General features: G+C 39.7%; 1 protein-coding gene across 2 annotated transcripts in view; it reads left to right on the top strand.

Annotated features, from left to right (window-relative positions):
• The first annotated feature begins 133 nt into the window (after positions 1-133).
• SH3YL1 (SH3 and SYLF domain containing 1) overlaps positions 134-13,278 on the top strand; it is a 40,945-nt gene continuing 27,800 nt past the window's right edge. For both annotated transcript variants that reach the window (XM_071741804.1, XM_071741805.1), the window contains exons 1-4: positions 134-268; positions 11,231-11,341; positions 12,310-12,423; positions 12,917-12,981. In XM_071741804.1, the coding sequence (XP_071597905.1) occupies position 268; positions 11,231-11,341; positions 12,310-12,423; positions 12,917-12,981 (291 nt within the window). In that variant the 5' untranslated portion in view covers positions 134-267. The remainder of the gene's footprint in view (positions 269-11,230; positions 11,342-12,309; positions 12,424-12,916; positions 12,982-13,278) is intronic.

The following is a 13,278-nucleotide window of genomic DNA, read 5'->3' as shown; positions in this document are numbered from 1 at the left end:
GGGGAGAATCGTGAAACTCTGCCGAGCACCCGTGTATTCACCGGGGGAAGGGGGAGGCGGGGATGGGACAGAGCGCGGGGCGGCACGGCGCCGCACGCCTACAGGGGGTGGCGGGCAGGCAGGCGCGTGGAGGCCGCCTCGGCCCCGCCCGCCTCACCTGCGGCAGGTGCGCGGCTCGGCGGGGCTGTCCCGGCGCGGCCCAGTGCGGCGGCGGCGGCGGCGGTGAGGAGAAGCGAGGCGAGGCGGGGGTGCCCCGGTTTGAGCAGGAGTGAGTATCGCCCCGGGGGGCAAGAGGACTCCTCGGCGGGGGAACGGCAGCGGAAAGCTCCCGCCCTCCTCGGCTGCCAATGGGGCTGCCTCCGCTGAGGCGGCGGCTCTCTCCTTGCTGCTCCTCGTGTCCCCTCATCCCATCCCAGGCGGCCGGGATGGCGACCATCTGTCCGGCCAGCGGCCGGGACGGGCACGGCAGGGAGGAGGAAGCTGCCCTCCTCCCCTGTCACTGTAGAAACGACCCAGAAGGGCGCGGGGCTCGACGGGGTCGGTCAGCCCGGGGCGGGGGTCGCGGCGCTGCCCCCGCGCGTCCCCGGAGCGCTGAGCGGGTCCAGCTGTCGCCACAGAGGAGGCAAACACACTCCTACACTGCTAACAACCCTTAGTTTCCCATTAATTTCCCTTCTCGCACAGAGGTGCAGCGTGTGGTGCTGAAATTTCAGAAAGCATCGAATACGGTGTTGGCCTTAGCCGGGCTGCTCGTAAGGTTACACACGCGGACTCTTAGTTTTCCAGAAGAGCTTGAGTATTTTCGGTTTAGTTTTGGATTGTTTGGGTTTTTTTTTGGGGGGGGTTGTTGGTTTTTGGGGTTTTTTTGGGGGGGTGGGGATTTTTTTGTGGGTTTGCTTGTTTGTTGTTTGGGGGGATTTCTTTTTGGGTTTTGTGCATTTTTTTTGTTTGTTTGTTTTGTTTTTTGTTTCTTTGCTTGTTGTTTTTGGTTTGTTTTTTTAAAAATCTGGTTTCATCTGCTGGGCTATCCGTGTACCTGTCTGGGTTTTGCAACTCTGGCTTCAGCCCCGTGATGGCAGGGTGTGGCCAGGACTGGAATCTTCTGCTGCTTTTAAGACATGTTTACCTTGTTTTTCTTCGACTTTAAAATGGAAGCGATTCTGTGATGACTAATCAGCCACTACAACCCAAAAACTTATACGTGGCATTTTTTCGATGGAATAGAACAAATAGCACATTTCCTTTTGTGCAGCTTTTCGTGTTAGCCTGCATACATCACTTTGCAAATGCAGTTGTACAACTGTTTTTGTATATATGTATTAGTTTTATTTTGTAGTGGAATAGGCTTGTAAACAGAAATATTGGTTCAGTTGCAGGTGTCATGAGCACAAGGTGATGGAGCCAGGAGGGGCCCATGGCACTGATGGGGCCTTTTCAAAGGAGACATGGCCAAGATGAATCAGTTGTGGAGTTCTCACATGTAGCTCTGCCACGTTAGATAAACTGACCAGAGTGCCTTTATTCCTGCCTTCTGTCAAGTGGAGTGCCTTGTGGTGTCAATATAGGAAACAGATTCACCATCACCTTTATGTGCATTTGTTGGTCAGGGAAAATTTAGGCTGTATATAAGAGGGACTGTTTTGAAAGACCCTTCTGAAGTTCATATAAAACCCAGTGTTTGTGTGCTGTATTACATGTAGGCACATATGTAGTTCTGACTTTGAGATGAAGTGTTTTATGTTTCCATAAGGAGAATGGAAGAATGTTCTCCTTAAGCAGAATGTTTATTTTAAGCTTTGTTCTGCATTTTCAGCCATCAGGAGCCCGAAGGGGCCAGCTGGCCATGGACACTTCTGCACTGCTAACTCATGGCCAGGACAGCCTCATGCCAGTCAGCAGGTTTTGTTTCTTCAGCACTATGAACAGAATGTTTGGGAGCAGGCAACTCTACTCATGCTGCTCTGATTTCTGCACAGGAAGTATGTGTTTTTCCACACGTGTATATAAGGAGCTCCTCTGTATATATGCAGTTTCTTTGTGGAAATCAGAGTACCATGAGCAGAACCACCTGCCCGAGGGAGGTTCTGTTCACAATGCTGAAGGAGCACCACCTGCTGACTGGCATGAGTTGTCCCAGTGGGGAGTTGGTAGCAGGGAAATGGCCAGTGGACAGTTGTCCTAGACCCTCAGCAGCTAAAGAGCATCACATTATGTACCTTCTCCAGTTAATGTCAACTTTGTGAACTGTAACAGAATTCAGCATTGTTCTTTGGCTTATATCATGGTATATCATCACTGAAGACTGCTATTTCTGTGTGATATTTTGAGATGTTTTTAAAGATCCATTGCAGTGTTGTAAAAGAGCCTGTAATGTCAGGCAGCTATGAAGAACAGGCTTTGTGACTTATGAGCAGAGAAATGCTAATGTGAACAAGACCTTTGTGATCTAAGAACTTGGGTAGAACTGGGGCTCTTAAGCATATAAAATTGGGAAATGATTTCTCAAAAATGACTGGGGGATGAGAGGCTGAGAATGATAGTGACAGTGTTACTGATAGAAGTGTTAAGTATTTTCTGCAGGAAGTAGCTAGAATATATATTTTGTGAAGGTACACAAATGTTTTTTCATACAGGTTATTGTAGCATATGAAGTTATTGTGTGGTACACACTCAAGTTGAAATCTGTCACGTTTTTGTTCCCTCTATGCCTCCGTGCCTGATGAGAAGATAAATGAGATGTGTTTAGCACAAAGCACAGCTTTGTCTTAGTTAAAACTTTCTTGTGTAAAGGCTAATGTGCTTATTTACCTGCTAGGATTGCCACAAACTGCATTCTTCTTGAATAAAATAAAGTTACCAGACCAAAGCTGAGATTCCCTTTGGGATTTTCCCTTTACCCCATGTCTAAATTTCCCATATCATACCAACTTTGTATTAATATTAGGAGGGGCAGTCAGAATTGAATTCTTTGCTCAGAGTCAGCACTGGTCATGCTACTAAACTTGCTTGGTGGGCAGCACCCAAGCCTTTTGCTACCAACTGCTTACACATCAAACATATTACGATAACAATATATGAGAGACTTGCTAGAAGGGCTTCAGGGAGACAGTTTCCCAGAGCTTTGGTGGCAGGGTGCATAGGTGTGGTGGTGTGTTTTGAGCAAAAGCCTGCAATTTTCATAATATAAATTCTTGGAAGGGTCCACTTGGTAGTCTCAGACAACCCCCACGGTCACTCTGCCTTTAGTGCTTGTTGTAAGCACATACCACTGTCTCTGCATTATTGGAAATGGTATTTTCTGACCATGTCTTTACCAACTAAGTGATTTTTTTTCCCCCATACTTCATATGTTGATCCTCTTTCCTAGTGCAGAGGCTACTGCTCAGTTATAAAACATGGACTTGGGATTTTAGCATTCACTAAAAATAACAAGGATTTTTGAAGACTTTAACCTACAGGTGTTCCACTTCTCTGCCTTCCATGCAGTTGAACAGAGGCTTGATGCACTTTTTGGAACAAACCCTCTGATTCCGCTGTGCCCCAGGCATTTAGTGACTGCCTTCACATGCCACATTTTCTTAGAAATAAGTAGACATAATCTAGGTGAAACATTTTGCACATACAAACGAAATATTTTTCTCTAAAGAGCCTTGTTCACCTATGTCAATAAAATTTTACCTTCATGTATTCTGGCTCTAATCAGAAACTTTCTAGGAGATGAGAGGAAATTCATCATCTCCAATTTTAATTTTTTCCAAATTTATTTTTGGATGTGTTATTTTTATGTAATTATCCCATTTCAAATTAATTTGGCTTTGTTTTCAGAAAGGTCATTGGCTAGCATCTTATTTAGTATCTTTGTAAGCTTGAATTTACAAAATCCCTGTGCTTAGAGGACAACATCCTAAAAACGTGACTGGGAAGGAGAAATCTTCTCCATTAAAAAAGTTATATCAGAAAGCCCTAAACCAAAGTTAGGGGCTTATAGAGACTGCAAAGTGCAATTTGCCTTGAAATACCAGCTAATACTACAAGCAGTATAAGTGCAGGTTGCGAGGGGTGCAGTTTCCTTCTCCAGGTTCAGAGTTACCACAGTTATATTCTTCCAATACACATTGAATTAACTGCAGAGTTGTTTTGAGTTCCATTAAAAGAAAAAAAACAAACCCAAAACCTAAAAAAACCCAAAAAACTCAAACCAGCAACAATAAAAAAAACCCTACTCAGGCTTACAGAGATGAGTACAAAGGAAGAAATCAACCCTCTATTACTTAATTTCTTGCAAGGCTTCTGTGTTTGAAGGTCTTTTTTGAATAAATTTATGATTCAGTAGGTTTTGGTTTGACTTTATACTGTGTATTTGCATGCCAAAATTCAAATGTAGATGACTGGGTTTTTCCTCATTGTTGTCTGACTTCTTAGTTGTCTTGGAATTAGCATCCATATGCAATGCACGATTTCATACAGGTTTTCAGAAGTGCTAATCTTTAAAATGGCCAGTCAGTTTTTCCCCTCAAATTACTGTGATTATATAAATATATAAATGTATATGTGTGTATGTTTGGACATACAAGTTTCATAAATTCAAGAATGATTTCTTATTATAGACCTCTCCACAAAACAATTACAAAAATTAAAAATACTGTCAATATTTCAGCTTTTATGTCATTGTAGAAAAGTGAGCTGCTTCTCTTTGAAAAAAATAATTACTGAGCTGTTTTACTTGTAGAGAAGGTGCTATATTCTAGTATGTGACATTCCTTTTTCATGTCTGAGCTCTTGAAGGCTGAATTTAGTTGTAACTTAAGTATGCTCCTGAGGTTTTTCCTGTGCACAGGCCATCATCATAAGCTAACAGGTTGTTGCAGGTGAAACAAGGAAAAACAAGCTGGTCAACATTAATAAAAGTGTGTGAGGGGGTTAATTTAAGTACCATTTCACTTTCCTGTGTTTTGGGAAGAAAAATCTGATTGTTTTTATATTTTCATCTATCTTAGCTAAGCCTTAAAATGCTTCCAGCTCCTTGTTTATGGTATGCTGAAGGCTGCAGGTTCTGCAGACCTTCCTGCTCTGTTCTCCCCCTTTCCCTCTTGCCCACTGCCAGCATCAGCTGCTTAATGCAATACCATAATCCAGTAAACTTCTTGCTTATCGAGGGTTTGGAAGGAGGAAAGAGTAGTTGCAGTAATTTGTAGTATAAAAACCTTTGGGTCTGAGTAGGCACACGTCAGTCTCCCAGTCTCAGTGAAGGGCAGCTGCCACTTCATGAAGTTGCTGCTGCAGTACTTGTACCCTGCTGCAATTCCTATTTCTGACATAGCACTAACTACTCACACCAAGCTTTGTGAGGAGCAGAACTGCATGAAAGCTGGTAAAGTTTCAGGAGTTCAAGGGATGAGGATCATGGTAGCAATGCATAACATTAGTGTATGGCTTCACTCTACAGAGGGACCTTGTTTTCTCCTTTTCAGTTTTGCTTCCCTTGGCTTACACTGATGTATATTCTCTTGTCCTGTGTGGCATGTTAAGGCACACCACTGGGTCTTCTTCAGGTGCTTATGGCAGAATTGTAAAACACAGACAATTGGCATGAGCCCCCTGTTAAGAATTGCTGTTTTCTCCTCTGCTGCTTTCCTAGACTCCTTCTTGCTCTACCATTAGTGCTTTCTGGCAGGATGATCAACGTGTATGCTCTGAGGCTTTTCTCCTCCTGGAGTCTCAAAAGAGTATCTGCCTCTTGCCGTTGACTCCAAAATTAGGACTAAGGAGCTCAGGCTCTGGAACAGGAGTCTGTTAGATTTCAGCTTAAAGGCTATTGCCTTTATTTTGTTTTTCATATGTATGAAATCTGCACGTGAGGCTTTGTCTCTAGTTTATCACCAGTCTTCTGTGAAACTACCTTTGATGTTAAGGTTCTCATATTGCCACACGCTTTATTGCATCTGCTCATATTCAGCAGAATTTTGATTACATCAGAATTAGTTATAGCTTTTAAGGTAAAAAGGCTTTTCTAATTCTTTATTATACCTTGCTCAGATAATTTCACCAAATGTTCAGCCAACACATTATTACTGTTAGTCAGAATGTAAATTAGAGGCTGACGCACTTGCCTCATCAGTTTACAAATTAAGCAGTTAATCAATTTTGGTGTGATATTCCCCCATGGGGTTTGTGTTGCTGACTCACATATGCTCAATATCTTCTTTCAACAACTAGCAGCAGTGCAAATGAAGCTTGATCCCAGCTGAGCCTTCACTGGTCATGGCATTAAAAATCCATCAGTCAGTATATCCTCCTGATAGATATTATTGTCTTATTGCTCCTGGTTACCTCTTGCCTGAGCATTACTTGAATAGAAAACAGGCAATTATATATGCATAGTTAAAAGCTAATAGTGAAGACAGTGCTACGGGATTATTCTTTATGTTATTCAAGGAGCAAAATGAAAATGGAACTTTTGTTTATTGCTAAAAATTTCATACACTATTTTAAAATAAAAACATATTTCTTTAACATGTGTTCAGTAGACTTACAGTAATAAATCAGTTTTTAAGGAAGTAATTTTATATTTCAAATCCTAAGGTAAGCTTGAGGGGGAGGAGGACAATTTGATAAGTGAACAGAAGTTTAAACCTTTTTTGGTGTCACAGAAACACCTCTTAGGGTTTTATCTGTTTACATGGTAATTAAAATAAGTAAAAAGAAGATTTTATCTCTGACCTTGACTATTATCTTCAGCCATTTTATTTCTACTGCATGTAGGAACAGCTACCACCCTAGTGCAAACTTCATGCACATATTTTCCTTTTTTTTAAAAAAAAGTAAGCAACTATTTTGAGCTTCTAGTCTGGCAGATTTGTGCAATTTTTCTTTGTGCAATATTTGCCTTTGAACAAGGTTTTACAAAACTGATTTAAAATTTAGTAGTAAGAGTGAGGCCTCACCAATCCTATGTAGCTAACCATTAAAATACACTGTTTTAGTACTAAGTATTGTCTGTGTCCTTGTTTAATTTTGAATTCTGTCAGCAAAATCTTGAGCATTACATAGCCTAAGAGAGAAGGCCAGACCTTCCCCTTTCCTCAGTGATAAAAATACTAGATTTCTTTGCTTTGACTCTAGCAAGCTTAGCAAAGTGGGAGTCCAGCCAGGCTTTATTAAGCATCATATTATATATAATTGCAATCAGAGTATGAACTCCTTGTTTGTTTGTTTTTAAACAAGTCATCAGTTCCTCAAGACCCCCTACCAGTTCATTAAAATCTACGTAACATTACGAAAATGAATAAGGGAATTCAGAATGAGTCACTATGGAAAGAATCATATGTAGCCATTTTGAGTAACAGTGTTGGTTTCCAGCAATGGAAGTGTTTAATCAGTTGGCTTGTTGATCCATTGTTATTAAAGCCTTTCTGTGCCATGCTTGCTTGCGAATTAAAGTCTCTTTAATTCAATTACCTGCTACTAAATTAAAATCTGGATGCAAGTCATCTTACTTGGAACCCTTCTCTACAAGTTTAGTTGACAGTGTATCCTTCCCTCTCACCCCCTCTCTATCTCTACTGTGGCTGAGAAGTATCACCCGTTTCTTAGTCTGCTCCAAAAGGCACACAAATCTGGTGCCATGCAAAGTAACTGGCAGTGTGTTGTTGTCTAATCTTTGTGCTGTTTCTTAGTTAAGAAAAATAATTCTGCATCACTTCAGTCTATGGAAGGAAAGGAGAAAGCAGGAGCCAATACAAGTAAGAATTCCTGTAGATACCCCGGGGGATGCAGAAGCAGTATTGATGTAAGAAGCAAATAATACAGGGGGAAAGTGAAGTTTCAGCTGTTATTTTGGGGATGGAAGGTTTTGTTACTCTTGTTCTTCTTGGAGCAGTGTAGAGCTAGATGAGGAATATCTGATCATCTCCCCTCTCCCCTGGTAGGAAAGGAATTCCAGAACACGTGGCATGAAAAATACCATCGTGGAGGGACTGGGAGCAGAAATACATAATTTTCTGTTTCACTGAGTAATACTACTTTTCTGTGCAAAGCTTGCATTTGGGATTATAATGCTTAGCCTTGTAGTGCAGAGAAATCATAGAATGGTTTGGGTTGGAAGGGACCTTTAGAGGTCATCTAGTCCAACCCCCTGCAGTGAGCAGGGACATCTTCAGCTGGATCAGGTTGCACAGAGCTTTGTACAACCTGACTTTGAATGGTTCCAGCGTTGGGGCATCTATCACCTCTTTGGGAAACCTGTTCTGAAAAATGCCATCCTCATTGTAAAGAAACTTCTTCCTAAGTTGTTCCTAAATAGCAACACTAGAATGCAAATGAACCAGGTAGGAAAATAATGGAATCAGCCTAGGTATCCTGTGAAACGTTCAAAATAAACACTGAAAAGGGTTACTTAGACATCCTCCTTCCTGCCTCAAAGTGTGCAAAAACCTGATTTTGAAACCAATTATGTACTGAGACTTGAAGGGACAGTGAGGTGTTGCAGTATTTATTTTTATGACTCATGAAGTTCAGCTTTAAATTGTCTTCAATTAAATACTAATTCCTGTGTGCACAGAAACTTGCATACACTGTTTTCTGGTAACCATAAGGTCTTTCTGAAGCAATTCTGAGATTCTGAATCTGACAATATGTATGAAAATTGTAAATATTTTAAATTTTTTTTTTTTTTTTACTGATCTGCTTCTGCTTTGCAGACTTCTTGGTCCGAAAAAATCTCATGTTTTCACAGTGGACTTTAGCTAAGGTATTTCTCTTCTACTCTGTTTGAAATGAAAACCCTTTTTCCCTCTTTTTAGTAGTAAGAAGAAATTAATTGATGTTCCTTTTTGAGTTCTCTTTCAACCCCTAACATTCTGTGATTCTGTGATGTTCCTCCTAATTCTGAGGTTGGTCAAAGGGAAGGCAAAAGGGAGGAAGGAATGCATGCAAAGATAAGGAAGAGGACAGTGAGAGGACCACAGAAGCATATTTTTTTTCTCTGTGATCTAGAAGCTGGATAATGCTTGCTTTTGCTTCATATATTTTTTTTATCTCTTGTGTGCACACATCCTTTTTTCATTGTCAAGATTACTTTGCTGGGAGCCTTATTGGTCAGGCATGTAACTGTCAGTTACATCTGTCACAGTTTAGATGTGAAGCACACCTTCCACTTAAATTTTATTGAAAAGCTAAAGGAAGTAAGTATAATGAAATGTGTATTTGGGGGAGACTGAATAGGTTACCCTCCCTCACTAAAGTCAAGACCTCTAGACTTATAAAATATGTTAAGTGAAAACCTTCATACAAAAGTGTTCATCTGTTTATGCAAATGGACATACTCTGCGTGTTACAATATTAATTATTAATTGCAAATTGTCATGCTAAAAGTGTATAATTAATGCCTTCTTGAAAAGCATGGTGATGCAGTATGCTTTTTGTGACTTCCTCAATGAACCTCCATACAAAACCCAAAGTTCTTATTTTTCTTTTACAAAATGCTGGTAGTGTTTCCCCTCTGTCCTTCAAAATGTAATGTCAGATACTTCTATTACAACAGAAGTAATAGTGACATTTACTCCAGCCGAGTTTGTTAATCCACCAAAAGCAATTATCTATTAATATTTTGTTTGGGCTACCCTGACCTCTCTTATTGCTGTGTCCGTGTGGTCACGTTCAGGACAAGTGAAGTGAGGAAGAAATGCACGTGTTAAATTCCTGCAAACTGGCTTACAGTTTCAGTGCCATAACACTCAGAGAACATTGCACATGCTGGAAGCATTTGATCGTGTCCTCAGTTCTTAGACTGTACAGCTTTAACCTCCCCTTTCTTTCACAAATGGGGACTTGGCCATCATCTTAACTTTCTGCAAACAGAAGGGGTTATTAGGAAATAGAAGTAATGTCTTGTCGCTTACTGCAGCACAGACGAGACTGTTGCATTCCATGCATCTGTTTTCTTCTGTTCCAAAAGAGGCTGATTTTTCTGCACCTCACAATGCCTGGTTTTACTTCATACTCTCCAGTGTTTTACATTTTGCAGTTTCACAGGAGCCAAGTGTTGCTACAAGCTTTCACAGGAAAAGCTAATTCAGGGACTCTGCTGTTAAAATCTCATTATGGGAGTCTTCCTTCTTACTTGGAAAAGAATATACTTCACTTTGAAAAGTAGAGGTGTAATTCCTCTTCTAGTCAATGAAGCCTGGACAGAAACTTGGCTGACTTGCTGCTTGGTGTTTCACTTAGTTCTGAGCTAAATTGCTCTCCAAGCTTCATTGATTTAATCTCACAATATATTTAGTCCTCACCTTCATGGCTTTGGCTGGGAGTGTAACCCTGAGTGAAGAGGTGAATGACTGTTGAGGGAATGCCTGTCAGAAAACCAGGCTGAAGGTTTTTTCTCTATGCTTTTGTGAATTTAAGTACAGTGGAATTTTATGGAAATATTGTGGCTAGTTCTTTTCAGAGGCAAGATGTGAGGCTAGATACATATTGGGTCTGACAATACTTTCATGTATTACTGGGATAATTTGTCACTGATAAACTTGGAAATGGTGGATGTTGATATGTCCAGACAAGAAAATAAGAATAATTTAAGTTAAAACTTTGAGAAGTTTTACTAGATGTGAGGACCAAAACAAACTCATGTTTATATCTATGTTAAGGCCTCCTTTTGCAAATCTACAAGTGAAATGTTACTGTTCATACATAAAGGGGTATTTATATTGTTGCAGAATATTAATATTGTATAGTAATTGATAATGTTCAGTAGTTGATTAGTGACAGCAGGTCTCGTAGATTTAAACAGAATCAACATTCTTTGGCAAAATTTATGATCTCTTCTCTTTCTTTTTGTGGCAAATTTTCAAGATTTTTTGTGTTGGCTACTGTAGTCTGCAGTTTGAGAAGGTATAACAAATTCTTAGGCAACAAGTCCATAAATGGTGACAGGAGCAGCTGTGGGTGTATCTCCAGCATCCTTGCTGTTACTGAGAAGGCCCATAGGGAACACATTGCTGAAAAGAACTGAGGTTGTGTGCTCTTAAGTGGTGTCTTGTGATAAAAACATCAGAGGCAAAATGTGGGTCTGATGCTGAGAGTAATTTCATGTATTTACTGTTTCCCAGTTTTGTTTGATTTATTTGTCATTTGTAAAGAATCACTCCCCTACAAATTACACTGATTTGTTTTTATAAGTTATCTTGGGATGACTGTAGATAACATTTCTAATTTCTTTCATGTTTTACAGTGAATAATCCTATACCTTCCAACTTGAAGTCAGAAGCTAAAAAGGCAGCTAAAATACTACGAGAATTTACAGAAATAACTTCCAGAAATGGCCCCGATAAAATCATACCTCGTGAGTAAAGAAAATGTTTTGTTTCAGCTAAGACCTCTAGCACTCCCTTGTGTTGCAAGTGTACTCTTTTTACCAATTCCCTATTTTCACTGATCAGAACTTAAGAGAGGAATGAAGATCTGGGGTGCCGTAACTTTTGTGAAAATATTTTGGAATTAAAGGGGTTTGGTTTGCTGTATTCTAGGGAGACATTACTTGCTGGAAGACATTTTTTGCATCTTTACAATCACAGGTATCTGCTTGGGAAGGTTTCACTGTGGGGTAGATGGACTGTCTCATGATCACCTGTGAATGTCTTTTCTCAAGGGAAAACCTGGAATAGTAGCTCTAGTTCTTGAGCCTCTGTTTATTAGAATTAGTTAGATGTAAAAAATATGCTGAGTGAAAGAGAACAGGGTTCATTTCTCCTTTGATATGGACTAAGTGCTCCTATTTGCTGCTATCCTCTTTATTTTTGCAATTGTTATTCTGTGTTTGTCCTAGTGTCTTCCTTCATCTGGTGTTGATGCTTGTTCCAGAAGGTGTATAACAAGACTTGCAGGATGATGACACTGTCTAATGATACAAGCTTATTAGGCTGCTGTGTGTTGCTGTGATTTAAATTCAGACTCCTGACCTCCAAAAATCTGTTGAGATATGGATGTCAACTGTTGATTCCCTCTTTATCTTGTTTAAGGGTACTCACACACAATGTTTGTGGCAATAAGCAAACTACTACTCTGTGTGCTAACCAGAGTAGCTGAAGCAGCTGAGTGTAGAGGTGAGAGCAGGGTAATGGGAGCTGTGCCTGGCTTTGTGGTTGACTGTGGAGTAGAGCTGTCATACTTGTTCTGCATTATTGCAGTTTTTAAGCTTTTGCTTTGATTACTTGACTCTTACATGTTCAGAATTGTTAAATGTGGTTTTATTTTCCCCTTCTCTTAGAACCTTTCTTACAAGTTTTTGAATAAATAATTTTGCTGTTTCAGCTCATGTAATAGCTAAAGCCAAAGGCCTTGCTGTTTTATCTGTTATCAAAGCTGGATTTTTGGTGACTGCTCGAGGGGGAAGTGGAATTGTATTAGCTCGTCTTCCTAATGGAAGTAAGTGGTTATTTTTCTTTCATACTTCGTGGGAAAATGAAAAGAAAGAAATATTTGTTCTTCATTATTTCTTTTCATAGCAGGAAACTCAAGATGTGAGATGTAGCAGCCAGTAGGTGACAATATTTCGTTTGAAAGCCGTTTTCAAAATTTTGTACCTGTTTTACCTTTGCAAATCCTTCAGTATCTTTGCACAAAAGGATGAAATATAAAAGTGCATAGTTTAAAGCTCACTAGAGGAACGAATTATATCCAGTTATGGGCAATTATAAAATAAATAAGTTGTAACAAAGATTTGTTTAAATCATGAGGGTTTGTATTTCTTAAATTTCTTCCTGTGGGATAAACCAATACAGTTATGTGATTGCTTTGGAGTGGTTTTGAACATAGTTTTAAAGAGAGAATTTTTTAGCCTTTTTAAACTCTATCATTAAATAACTATTTTTTATACTGTGGTAAAAAATCTGTAAATTTGTCTTGTTTTGCATAACAGCTTGGTCTGCTCCTTCTGCAATAGGAATTGCCGGCCTTGGTGGTGGATTTGAAATTGGAATCGAGGTATAATTTTGCATTTGAAATACTTTTTCATAACTTTTTGCAAGAAATTAAAAGGCATTGATGAAGATTTAAATGTTAGTGAGACAGCAGAATTAATTTTTTGTGTGTAAAAAAAGCTATTTTAAATTTCATTTATACAAGACAAACAAGATAGGGATTTTGATCCTATCAGTCTAATTGCTTGGAGAAATTTAAATTAAAATAAGTGACATAACAGCTGTTTCCTCAATTTCTCACTTCTAGCAGATTGAATCTCTCCCTTAGAGAAAGCATCCAGTCAGTGATCACATATAAGCC

This window comes from Heliangelus exortis, chromosome 3 (assembly GCF_036169615.1).
Source record: "Heliangelus exortis chromosome 3, bHelExo1.hap1, whole genome shotgun sequence".
NCBI classification, from domain to species: domain Eukaryota; kingdom Metazoa; phylum Chordata; class Aves; order Apodiformes; family Trochilidae; genus Heliangelus; species Heliangelus exortis.
This window is presented reverse-complemented; position numbering and strand designations above follow the sequence as displayed.